The sequence below is a fragment of the Dendronephthya gigantea genome, unplaced genomic scaffold (assembly GCF_004324835.1).
Source record: "Dendronephthya gigantea isolate DGI-Jeju-01 unplaced genomic scaffold, DenGig_1.0 000012F, whole genome shotgun sequence".
Classification (NCBI taxonomy): Eukaryota; Metazoa; Cnidaria; class Anthozoa; order Malacalcyonacea; family Nephtheidae; genus Dendronephthya; species Dendronephthya gigantea.
This window is the reverse complement of record NW_021163022.1, coordinates 499,993-513,671: the sequence shown is the minus strand read 5'-3', so window position 1 is coordinate 513,671 and position 13,679 is coordinate 499,993. Positions and strand designations below refer to the sequence as shown.

The 13,679-nt window shown below is 36.9% G+C and overlaps 2 protein-coding genes across 3 annotated transcripts; both read right to left on the bottom strand.

The window, feature by feature from the left end:
• Positions 1-117: 117 nt before the first annotated feature.
• On the bottom strand, positions 118-4,103 carry LOC114518823. 2 transcript variants are annotated; one of them, XM_028538820.1, is made up of 4 exons: positions 3,640-4,103; positions 2,532-2,629; positions 1,564-2,181; positions 118-1,260 (listed from the first exon to the last, which is right to left on the bottom strand). In XM_028538820.1, the coding sequence occupies exons 3-4, from the start codon at positions 1,805-1,807 to the stop codon at positions 323-325; spliced, it is 1,182 nt and encodes a 393-aa protein (XP_028394621.1). In that variant the 5' UTR covers positions 1,808-2,181; positions 2,532-2,629; positions 3,640-4,103; the 3' UTR covers positions 118-322. The 2 variants fall into 2 exon arrangements, with proteins under 2 accessions (XP_028394621.1, XP_028394619.1); XM_028538818.1 differs by having other exon boundaries at positions 1,564-2,629.
• A 45-nt stretch (positions 4,104-4,148) lies between these two features.
• Positions 4,149-6,744, bottom strand: LOC114518820. The gene is made up of 3 exons (XM_028538815.1): positions 6,455-6,744; positions 5,968-6,239; positions 4,149-5,570 (listed from the first exon to the last, which is right to left on the bottom strand). Exons 2-3 carry the CDS (start codon positions 6,002-6,004, stop codon positions 4,228-4,230), a joined length of 1,380 nt encoding a protein of 459 aa, XP_028394616.1. The 5' UTR covers positions 6,005-6,239; positions 6,455-6,744; the 3' UTR covers positions 4,149-4,227.
• Between the last annotated feature and the right edge of the window lie 6,935 nt (positions 6,745-13,679).

Below are 13,679 nucleotides of genomic sequence, written 5' to 3'. Positions count from 1 at the left end.
GATCCCTTCACTTAGTTTAGTTCGTCACAACCACATAGATGCGAGGCTAAAGAGAGCCAAGCCGACTCGAAATCGCGTTGTATTTTTGTTTTCTTTTGATTGTAATACGTCTTAACGTTAACGGGTCAGTATGCAAAACTGTATTTAATTATGTTTTCGGCGTGAACGAAATTCCTATTTTAGAGCGGAAACTCAATAACACGATTTTCGATTCGATTGTCGACTTAACCCATTGGCTTTTCAGACCCACTTGTATATACGCTGTAATTACCAGGAAGGTCGATTGTGTATCATAAATAATTCAAATTCGTGGCTGTGTTGTTTATATTTGACTTTCTTCTGACTGTTCGAAAAATTTGATGAAATTTTCTGCGTATTTCTTCATTTCAACAAATGTACATTTTTCTGCCAAATTTTTTGCCTCTTTGCTGTAGTTCAAGGCATGTTTCAAGGTCTCATTCTGTCGAGATGGATCTTCTCTGCCCAGTCGGTAAGATAAGCAAGCTTCTGCGAAGAGGCTTTGAATCTTTCGAAACTTGCTAATCGGGTAGCTATCAAGAGTTATATCATATGCTTGTCTTAAAAATTTCTTTGCTTTTTCGGTATCCACGAGTTCCTCAGAGTCTTGCAACACATCACCAGTGAGACTGCAAGCCAATTGAAGCAACGCTGAATTGATATAAATCTTTTGTAGATATTCTGCTTTGGTGGTTCTGTGCCCCTGGATTTGTTTTAAATGACTGCTTGCGAGAACGTAGTTTTTTTCGGCCTGGCTCCGTAAGGCAAGTCGTTTCTCGTTATCTTCTGTCTTCATTGCTAAGATGTTCTCCAATGTAGCAATTTGAACGTAAAAGGCCGCGGATATTATGCAATAGGGAAGCTTTTTTAAATTGTGTGAACATTGCTTTGCGATCTCATAACTTTCTTCATAGTTTCCTTTGCATCGTTCCTGAACACAGCGAAGATATTGTTCCATTACTTCAAATCGTCCCATTACTTCAACCTTGCTGGAACTTGAGACTGAAGTTAGCTTTTTCGTGTATTTAATAAAATATTCCTCAACCAATGAATATTCACCTCTCCTCAAGTAGAAGCTTATGAATTTCGACAGACAAATTAAGTCCACGTCGCCGCCGTTCTTGTAATTTTCTCGGGCATTTTTGATTGCGGCGTCGAGTACGTCGAGTTCTTCGCCTTTGTTAAGATGATATGTCAGTTCTTCGTACACCAAGTCTGAAGGAGTATTGGCAGGATATGTACCTATGATTAAATAGAGTAAATTATTATTTGCACATCGGCACATCACGTTGGAAATATCTGTGAGCGGCTCCCAGGCCCAGATGTATTCTCTTTGAAAAATATTGCGCCAAAACCGTATAAAAAATCTGAACATTTTGTGGCTTATCAAAATAATAGAGTATCTATACTTGGAGGAAATATCATAAGCAAAGTTATGAAATATAAAAATCGGAAACGTTAAGGCTTTCAAAAAGGCAAAAACATCCACTCACTATTTCCCTCGAAGGCATGCATGCATGCATATAATACATAAAACTGACCCACCTTCCTTTAGTGCTAAACAGGGATCTATCCTTTGAACCCACGACGAATAATCGATCTTGTGTACTTTATTATTAATAATATCATAACACTCTGGCTCTTCAGTAAATACACCGCCTCGACATTGGGCCACGAAGACAACAACTACGTATTTCTGTGGGATTGCATTCTCTGTGTTATTCATCACTGGCTCAAAAAAGACGTCCCAACGTTGGTCTGCAGGCTTGCTATTCTTTGGCCATATCATATTTTTTAATTAATGCGCCAATTTTTGACTTTATTTTCCATATTTCGTCCTCGGTAATATTTTCTCCTTCGACCTTTCCGTCGTCGTTAATACCAAAATAAATGTGGCCGCCCGCGTAGTTTGCAAATGCAGAAACACAGCATGTTAGTTTGTTGCTTTTTGAACTCAAACGGGCTGTGAAAGTACTCGGGTCATCTTTCAAATTCTTGAACTGTACTGTTTTAGATTCGGAGAATGGAACAATTTCATCTTTCACGAACTTTGTATAGTGCGAATGTCGTTCAACTGGAACAACTTGAGGGATGTTTTTCATTAATATTGCTCTGATCTTTTCCACATTTTCGGACGGAGAAATTTCCATGATAAGCTCACTACTGGGCAAATATATGTTGTTCTTTACTGCCAAAATACCCTTTGTTTTTGTCGATGTTTTTACCTCTATTTTCATGTGACTTTGTGCTTGAGTTGACGACGGTGAAATTTTAACATTGATATCAAACGTCAGCGATATGGTTCCTAAGAGATCTTTAACTTTCTGTTCAAGCATTCTCAAACATTTTTTTAAATGTCCAGACGGCGGGGATTTTTTGTAATACAGTACGAGTGTTCCGCCGTCACTGTTGTATAAACCGTCTATTGCATTAATTATTTCTGGCCATTTTCTTTTCTGATAGGTTTTGTCATGTTTGTTGCTCAGTTGAGTTGGAAATATCTCAATTCTTACCAAGTGTTTATTGGTTTCCACAACGACTGGTTTTGTTTTCTCATTTCGTGTTGTACGCATTGTGTTTGTCACAGCAGCAGATAATGACTAATGTTTCTCTAAAAATGGAAAATGTTTGAATTAATGCATGCTGTTGACGTCTTTAGCCCGAACCTAAAAACATTAACTCATTTCGCCCTTCGGATTCTGAGAAATTCTTAGCTTGTCCGAATCTTTGGAATTGCTTCAAAACGCTGTTATGGTCACGCATTTTCGAAAAGAATGATCTAATTTTAAAGTTCTTTACAATCTTAATCATTGCTTAATTCACTCTTACACAAATATGAATTAATCGTGATAGGTATCTCGTGGGTATTATTTCCTGTCGCCTTCTTCCGGACCTCTTCGAATAAATTAGAAGGAAGGGAAATTCCCTCTGTAACATCGATCGAATAAAATATTCATGTCTATTTTGAATGACAACTCCGGAAGTATAGCTGCTTATTACGTCTACGGGTGGCGTTTAAGTATTCGCACCTGCTGTCGTTAACATGCACTTTTTGTTTCTCTTGTGCGTTGGCAAGTGAATCTGATATTCATTCACGTAACTTTGAACATTTACATAGTTATTTACATAGTTATTTATGCAATTTCTGTTTTAACTTTGCCTTTGGCTTCGTGTAAAGGCTTAGACTTAGCCTGCTTGGAAAGTATGGTCGAGGTAAAGCACAAGGATACACAAACATTGATTGAAATTTATATAACAAAATTAGGCTACACGTTGAACTGTACAATTGTCATATCTTGTAATATATATCGTATCTTGTAATCACTAACCACTCTATTAGCATTAATCCCCTGGTACTCAGCCTGGTATTCAACACTCGTAGTATATAAACCCCTAAAATAGGAAATTATAGCTCCCGCGGTCATGCTATTATGTCTATATGACTATATATAAGTTAAAAATTTTCACAGTTCAATTCATACAGTAAAGAAAAATCTACTGCTAACATCTAAACGCGCTTGGCGAATAAGAGGAACGAAATTTTATACATGTATATTTTTTTCCGGTCTGTCTGAAGCATAACATCAACATGTTAGTTACACAAATTTCACCAAATTTTACCTTCATTCGCGTCATGAATTACTATGATGGTTATTGGTAACTTGTCGCTCGTATTTCGTCGTAAGCGCCAAGCGGTATCACATAAAACGACGTTGATGACTCAGTTTTTGTTCGGAGAAAGCCTTCGGCCACGCATGTGATTTAACATTGTTCCTGGAAATTCTTTATTTACTAAACGTTCCGATAATCGGTCATTATATAGAATATTCTTCTAATACAACATCGTCTATACGGCTAGCTTAGTGGATTTCGTAAAATCTGTTTTACTATACAATCCGATAAACACTCGGACTTGTGATAAAAAGATAATTACTTCTGAACGAATGAATGAACGAATGAAAGCTATATTATATTGTAGCTGATTATATTGCAGCTGAATATTTAAATATTCGGTTGAACCGGGATTCCCCTAAAGTCACGAATTAAAAAAAACAGGAAACACAAGGATCAAAAACCAATTTGTGTTGCCTATTTATTATTTTATATTCCTAGGAATTTATTCAATTGCAGTGAGACTAAGTTTTCTTTTGAGCAATCTATCACAATCTTTAAAACCATGCCACTGCATATAATCTGGTCCAAATGAGTTTAATCGTTCTTTTCTTCAAAGCTGTTTGGAACAGACAAGAGTTTCGTACGCACTAGTTCTTCTGTAAACAATGCTTTGTTGGCCCTACTCCATTCAACCATCTCTGGAAACTTGTTTTCTTTTGCAAGACATTCGGCTTCTTTGGCGCAGTTAAAAGCAATCGTCAAAAGGCGAGTTCTTTCTTCTGTATTGACTTGTGAATGTCGATAATGATAAATCGACTGGACCAAATTAAATTGAATTTCATGATATTTGCTGAGTGGGTTTCCTTCAAGAACGGTTTCATGCACACTCATGAGAATGCTCCTCGTTTTATCTAAACCTGAACGGTCAACTTTCTTTTCAATGCGCTGTCCATTAATACTACACCCAAGATGAAATGCCGCCAGAATGAAACATGCCTTCTTCCTTAGATTACTGACCATTTCAGGAGAATCCGACACATGCTGTAAATGTTCCAAGGCTCTTGCAGAAAGAACATCTGGTGAATAGTCCAAATTCTTCGGGTCATTTAGAGCTGTTCCAGCGGCAAAAACGTATACAGTGGCTGTTACTACGCCTGGTTCAATAAGTTCAGTCTTTGACAAAGCATCATCTAATATTTCTCTGAGCCCGTCGGTCTTATCTCCACGAGCACGTTTTAGTGCTGCTTCTAAATACAATCGGATCACTTCGAATATAAACGAGTCTTCATTTCTTTTAGATAAAGTTTCTTTGTACTTTTCCAGCAGGTTTTCTGCTTTAGACAGACGTCCTCTACGGATACATGCAATAATTTCCTTTGATAAAATTGAAATTCTTTTATTGTATAACCCGGACTTTTCCTGAAGATTTTTACTTTTTCCTAAAACTGCTCCCCAATGTCCGTCGTTAATACTTGGCAGTAGTGCCTGACGAGGCTCGGTGAAGTCTTTGCGAGCCTCAACTGAGCTCCATGTGATATGGGGGACTTTCAAACAACGCAACCCACCTGGTTTCGAAATTCTTTTCTCCCAAGCAATAAACGACATCATTTCTATTCTTCCCTCTACCATTTCATAACATTCTGGTTTCTCCGTGAACACGCCACCCGGACATGAAGCGATGTAAACAACGATGACGAAGGTCGATGGAATAGCATCACTAGTTGTGGCTTCATCTATCACTGGTTCGAAAAATATATCCCAATGTTTACCTCGTTTTGGCTGACCAATCTTTTGTGGCCAGATCAACTTGTTAATCGCTTTCTCAACTTTCTTTGTAATATCGTGTTTGTCCTCTTCATTTGGAACAACTTCTCCCTCAACAATTCCATCATCTGTGATGCCATAGTAGATGTGTCCTCCCCTGTAGTTGGCAAATGCTGAAACATAACAGCTGAATTTATTGCTTTTACCAGTCATACGATCTGCTAACGTCGTGCACTTGGATTGATCTGCTTTTAGATACTTAAAAACGCACGATTTATTTTCTCGGAAACCACAATTTTGAGATTTAATAAACATTTTCACATGCCGTACAAGTCGTTCCGAAACGTCGCTATTGTTGATAATATATTTGACATATTTTAGTGATTCCAGTGGAGGAACTTGTACGACTTGTGTTTTACTTGGCAAATAAAGGTGGTAATTTGTAGTTATTAAATGATCTACTTTTTTGACGAAAATTACTAAATTTTGTTTTCCCTCCAGAAATATGATATTCGAAACCGTCTGATTTACTCCAATAATCGATATCATAGATTGTTCCAGTATTCGTACCACAAATGAAGAATTTTTGCTCAATCCACACTTGCATTCGTTATACAACACAACTTTTCCACCATTAGTATTGAGCAGAGCACAAATAGCAGGTATTATTTCTTTAAGTTTTTGTTGCTTGTACTTTACGCTCGTTTTCAATTTACACAAATATATGTCATGACTAATTTCTTCAACAGGAGTGTTCATCGTAGTTTGATCGTATAGAGTAATGATTCCTGTCCTGACAACGTGATGATACTAATTCAACTTCATGGTCATTGTTTAATTCCCTGAAGTATAAAACGAAAGAAGACCCGATATTAACTTGAAGATATATACGGGAACAGTTACACAATAGTCGGTAGACAAGTAACCTGATCGGTTATTGCCTGAATATTTTGCTCATGCAGCAAAATAAATTATGTCTAGTAATCAAAAATGTCAAAGTGTCAAAGGTTATTTTAGGCTGAAAGCCATCATGCTTAGATTTAAACTTAATCCTTACCTTCTTTAGCGCGTTATGAATTACTATAATGGCTATCGGAAACTGGTCGCTTAGTTCAATATTTTTTCGTATCACATAAAAAGACGTTAAATTTCTCAGTATCAGAGACGTTGCCATTACATCCCTTTTAGCCAAATTCTTTAGTTGCCGATAAGCTGGATAAACTTGTTGTATAATGTAACTAAACATCGTCTGTACGGTGGTTTAGCGGATTTCTTTAAATCTTCATTGCTATACCGTTAAATAAGCCAGCATGGTTCACTCGAGTGAAATAAGGCACAAAGGGAAAGACAAATGTCAAAACAAAGAAATGCAATTAAGCGTGCGACGTAAGCATCGACATAGGGCAGGGGTAAAATGCGGATAAGGATTGCGGATGGCGGATGAGAAAATGCGGATGAAGGGGTAAAATGCGGATGAGAAAATGCGGATGAGGGGGTAAAATGCAGATGAAGGGGTAAAACACGGATGGGAAAATGCAGATGAGGGGGAAAATGCGGATAGGAAATTGCGGATGAGGGGGGAAAATGCTAAAAAAAGGAAAACGATTTTTATATGTAAAAGCTGGAATCTTAAAAATATAAATTTATTGCCTTTCTGAAAATTTGTTTATCCCCACAATGGCTGCGGCTGTGTCGCGCGTGTTTTCGATTTCATGCAAGAGAATCTGCGGATTTGTAAAGGCATTTCTGTCCATCGATATCTGGTTCCAACAGGAAGGTTATTCAAGCTAGCCCAAAACTTCAACTTAACGATGATCTTAACGCTGTGGTGTACGAACGAGGTGACAATGAATGGCCAAGCGACGAAGAGGGTGAGGAAAACATTACAAAATGTTTGACTATGACGTTGTTTTATACGAACATTTCTACACATTTGTCAGACGTTAATAACCAACGTTGAAATTTAATTTTTATTTACATGATTTCATGTGGACTAGCCGCGGGGACAGTTTTATTTGCCCAGTCGGAATAGTATATCCTGCAGAAAATGCCAGGATCCAGCCTAAAGGGGATTAAAGGGAATTTAACTTCATGTAATTTGTTTTACAATGTGGCATCTCTGATCTCTATCCTGTCAGGGTGGGATATATACATAGACTGGCCCTTAGGGGCTGTTTACATGAGGCCGGTTACCCGATATTCAATGAAGCGTGAGAGGACTTTGAGGTATTGAAATAAGTCTTTATGACCCCAAACAAGCACATGCTATTGTTATGGTGATTATACGACTGCCAGGATCATGTCATCTGCTCATTTCAATACCTCAAAAACATCTCACGCTTCGTTGAATCTCGGGTAACCGGGCTCATGTAAACAGCCCCTAATACTATTTTAACATTAAAATTTATTCATATTCTTTTATTGTAAATATTGCAAATCTGTTGATTGGACAGAATACGCAAATTTATTGGTAGATCCCTTCACTTAGTTTAGTTCGTCACGCTTACCTCGACCTTGATAACTCTGCATATCACAAAAACCTCATCCAATAATTGTTTATTATCTTTCATCACTTTCCTGGTATTCAGCACTCGTAGTATATAAACTCCTAAAATAGGAAATTATAGCTCCCGGTCATGCTATTATAATTTATGTCTATGACTATAAGTTAAAAATTTCACAGTTCAATTCATACAGTAAAGAAAAATCTACTGCTAACATCTAAAAGCGCTTGGCGAATAAGAGGAACGAAATTTTATACATGTATATTTTTTTCCGGTCTGTCTGAAGCATAACATCAACATGTTAGTTACACAAATTTCACCAAATTTTACCTTCATTCGCGTCATGAATTACTATGATGGTTATTGGTAACTTGTCGCTCGTATTTCGTCGTAAGCGCCAAGCGGTATCACATAAAACGACGTTGATGACTCAGTTTCTGTTCGGAGAAAGCCTTCGGCCTCGCATGTGATTTAACATTGTTCCTGGAAATTCTTTATTTACTAAATGTTCCGATAATCATATATAGAATGTTCTTCTAATACAACATCGTCTATACGGCTAGCTTAGTGGATTTCGTAAAATCTGTTTTACTATACAATCCGATAAACACTCGGACTTGTGATAAAAAGATAATTGGTTCTGAATAAATGCTGTATTAACCTTAATTATATTGTAGCTGAATATTCAAATATTCGGTTGAACTGAGATTCCCCTAAAATCACGAATTAAAAAACCCGGAAATATAGGAATCAAAAACCGGTTTGTGTTGCCTATTTATTACTTTAAATTTCTAGGAAGTTAATTAAATTCCAGTGAGACTATAAGTTTTCTTCTGAGCAATCTCTCACGGTTTTCAATGAAGGGCTTGCAATGCGTGACTACAATTAATACAATACGATATATAAGAACAAAGTTGGCTAGTTTTAATTCCATTGGGCATTATGATGGGGATAAATATCATTGATGTGATGTATAGAAACAAGAGAAAGCAGACAAAGTAGTAAAAATCCATATTCATTGTTAATTTACAATAACTATTTTTTGTGTTTGAAACTGTGCCAATTTTACCCTGCAGCCTGTAAGGTTGCAGTCTGTAGCCTGAACTTATAGTAATCAGTATTTATATAACCCATATTCATTTATAGTTGAAAACGATGAAGTAATAAACAATCACTCAGCCTCAGGCATGTTGCATCAAGAAAAGCGCGCGAAACACGAGCTGAAGACGAGTGATTTTGCGAGCTTTTCTTTAACTCAGCAACATTCCCAGGTGTTTGAATCAGGCCATGCAAACACGGATACCATTACGTAATTCCAAGTTTGATTTCCAAAAGTGAGTTAAATTTCCGCGTATGGATGGTTTATTCCAAACACGTGGGTTTAGAACAATCAGAACCCACGTTTTATACATATTGTCTTATAAAGCCCATTCTCTGCATATCTTCTCAATTTTATTAGTGTTCAGGCTACCAATAACAAAGGCCGAGCACGGATGAAACGTTATACGGGTGCCCATTTTAGCCGCGCCGTGCTGAATAATTGAGTGTTGTGTAAAAAGGAGTGAAGTATTGTTCATTTTTGTTTAAAACCATGTTTAAAACATTTTTGTTTAAGACCATACCAATGCATATATTCCAAACGAGTTTAATCGTACTTCAAAGATGTTTGGATCAGCCGAGTTTCGTACGCATTTGTAGTTCTTCTGTAAACAATGCTTTGTTGGCCCTACTCCATTCAACCATTTCTGGAAACTGGTTTTCTTTCGCAAGACATTCGGTTTCTTTGGCGCAGTTAAAAGCATCCTTTAAAAGGCTATTTCTTTTTTCTGGATTGATTTGTGAATGCCGATAATGATAAATCGACTGGACCAAATTAAACTGAATTTTATGATATTTGCTGAGTGGGTTTCCTTCAAGAACGGTTTCATTCATACGCATGATAATGCTCCTCGCTTTATCTAAACTTGAACGGTCAACATTCTCTTTAAAGCGCTGTCCACTAATACTACACCCAAGATGAAAAGCCGTCAGAATCAAATAAGCCTTCTTCCTTAGATTATTTACCATTTTAGGAGAATCTGACTTGTGTTGCAAATGTTCCAGAGCTCTTGCAGAAAGAACAGCTGCAAGTGAATAATCTAAATTCTTCGGGTCATTTAAAACTGTCCCAGCGACAAAAACGTATACAGTGGCTGTTACTACGCCTGGTTCAATAAGTTCAGTCTTTGATAAAGCATCAGTTAAAATTTTCTTTAGCGCGTCGGGCTTATCTCCACGAGCGCGTTTTAGTGCTGCTTCTAAATACAATCCGATCAGTTGGAATATGGATGAATCTTCTCCTTCAGCTGCTTTTTGTTTGTAAATGTCCAGTAATTTCCCTGCTTTATCCAAATGACCTCTACGGAAACCCGCAGTAATTAGTTTTGACAGAACGGGTAATCTTAAACTATATAATCCAGACTTTCCTTGACTTTCATTGTCCTCCCCTGAGATGGCTTTCCAATTACCATTGTTAATGAATGGCATTAGTTCTTCATGAGTGTTAGTAAAGGCCTTGCGAGCCTCAACTGAACTCCATTTAATGCTGGAGGTTGGGTGCGGAACGTCGTCTAAAGAGCAGCCTAACAAAGCTGGTTCGGAAATCTTTTTTTTCCAATTCATGAACGACATCATTTTAACTTCCCCTTCCACCATTTCATAACATTCTGGCTCCTTTGTGAACACGCCACCCGGACATGAAGCGATGTAAATAACGATAACGAAGGTCGAGGGGATAGCATCACTTGTGGCTTCATCAATGACTGGTTCAAAAAATATTTCCCAATGTTCTCCTCGTTTTGGTTGACCAATCTTTTCTGGCCAAATCATCTTGTTGATGGTTTCTCCACTTTTCTTGTAATATCGTGTTTGTCCTCTTCATTTGCAACAACCTCTCCCTCAACAATTCCATCATCTGTGATACCATAGTAGATGTGTCCTCCCCTGTAGTTGGCAAATGCTGAAACATAGTGGCTGAATTTATTGCTGTTACCAGTTATACGATCTGCTAACGTCGTGCGTTTGGATTGATCTGCTTTTAGATTCGAAATTACGAATTTTACTTTCACGCATATTAATCTTCCGAAATTTAAAAAAAATTCTTACATGTTCAAGTCTTTCCGAAACGTCTTGTTGATAATGAGTGACATATTTTAGTGATTCCAGTGAGAAACTGTACGACTTGTGTTTCACTTGGGAGGTAAAGATGATAATTAGTTGTTATTAAATAATCTACTTTTTTGACCGAAATATCTAAACATTGTTCCCTCACTTCAAAACTGATATTCGAAACCGTCTGACGCACTCCAAAATCGATAATCATAGATTCCAGTATGCACACAAAGGAAAAATGTTCAGCTATTCCACAGTTGCATTCGTTATGCAACACAACGTTTCCACCATTAGTATTGAGCAGAGCACAAATAGCAGATATTATTTCTTTAAGTTTTTGTTCCTTGTACTTTTTGCTCGTTTTCAATTTACACAAATATATTTCAAGACTAATCTCGTCAACACGAGTGTTCATCGTAGTTTGATCGTATAGAATGATTCCTCTCCTGACAAGGTGATTAAACGATACTAATTCAACTGCATGGGCGATGTTTAATTCCCTGAACGAAAGGAGAACCGAGATTACGTAACTTGAAACAAGACGCCTGCTCTGGCGTTATAAGTCCGATGTCACAGGAAATTTGTCCCCCCCCCCCCTAAGAAACATAGTTTACTTTAGCACCGAACATGCATGTGCATGTCATGGGAAACTTGTTTTTCCCAAAAATTTGGTGACGTTAGGCTTTAGCGATACCTCCTGTGTAATGTAATAAAATAAACAGCTAAAAGCATATTTTTTATATCATGCATTAGCTAGTTATTATTGATTAATGTTTTTCGATCAAAGCTTCCACTTAGAATCTAAAGTTATATATGACCGCATGATTAGTGGAATTGCTAAAGTGTGGTGGATTCTGACGAATTTATACCATAGGTACTGAATTTTTGGATCTAAGTAACTTGTTGTATCTTATCGCTGAGCTATAAGTGTAGTGTTATCTCAATGGAAAATTTTGATACAAAATACTGTATAAATGATGCACATGCAGAGTCTATGTTATGAATTTTAATGCCATTATGATGCCAACGCCATTATACTTATAGTAGCTGAATAAGTATTCAGTTTTGAACTGGAATTCCCCTAAAACACAAGATATAAAAAACAGGAAGCACTGGAATTTCTATAGGGAGTTTAATAAATCCCAGTGTGCAGGGTTTGCGTGTGTACAAGAACTGTACATGACAGCATAAGACTTACTGGGGCAAACGAATAGCCATTCAGATATACAGGTTGTTAAGGTTGTTATAGGTTGTTAAGTGGAAATTAAAATACAGCTAATTTTTGCTTCAAACTGCTATTTTACCTGTATATAGCCTGTAAGATTTAATAGTAAACTTATAGCAATCAATATTTATACAATCAATATCTCGTTCTGCGCATTTCGTCTGCAGTTGGGATTTAAATAGAAGCTTTAATTTGCCTTTTTGTGATTTTATATGAATTAAAATTTTATATGAATTTAAAACGGTGAGGCGGCGCTTGGAATTTTGCTTAGTTTGTTATGAACAGAAAACATGCGAAGAAAGAAATTAAAATCACCTTTAACTTTAATATTGTTATTTTTTGTTTAGCTATTGCCTTTAGCCATTGCCATGTCATGTCAAGTGACTTTTTCTATTAAACACTTGGCGAGTTAGCGTATGATAACAACGACGTTTTATCGATATACTGTATTTTTTCTGGCCCGTCTGAGTCATTGCATAGCACTCTTGGGGGCAACAGATGATATTGATGTAATCAGTATATACTCTCAAAAACTCGATTGTGAAAACTTGATTGTACGATTAGAATAATTTTAAATTCCTACAAAGGCCTAAAATGTATATACTTTTATTAATTTCTATATACTTAAAGTGGATCACATACACTGTGCTTATATTTTGGATGCGAGGATTATTAAGAATATGGCGCTGAATCCAATAGCAATAGAAAATCTTTTGACTTGTTGTAAACCTGACCATGATCTTGTCCTGCAAACCATGCATGACAATGCGCTTTTTCCGAAGTTGGCTATTTAACTGCATGTGGGCTGAGTGAAAACCTGACAAGTAGCCACGATTAGCTAAGTATATAGCTCTATATTCCTGACCCTACATTCATAATCAAATATCGAGCCAGACCGCGGGGATTCTCGCAACAAAACTGCGATAACTTCGGAACGGTTTGAGCTATCAAAAAAGTTATAAATGCCATTCTTTATAAATGAAATGCAGAGTATATAGACTATAGTAATAATGGTATTGAATATTTTTGTTGTATATACATTATGCATGGTTCTTGAGATATAATGATTATTTTTCGTGCCGAGGTTCAATCATTTGATCATGAACGGACGAAAAATTACGAAAGTATTATATAGCTCATGCATGCATGCAGTGTCCATTGCATAATCGCGGACAACTTTGGATTCGCATTTTGATTTGCGCCGACGAGGGTACTAAGTAAGACGATAATTTTGATATGTAGTCGCTCATGTTTCTACCTTCTATACGATATTAATAATCGTGTGTGAAAATATCGCAATAAATCAAAATATCGAAATAATATTGGCCAGCCTACAGACAATTTAAGGATTACCTACTCCGACAGACATATTTGTATTATAATATCCGTAGCCAGCGGGTTTT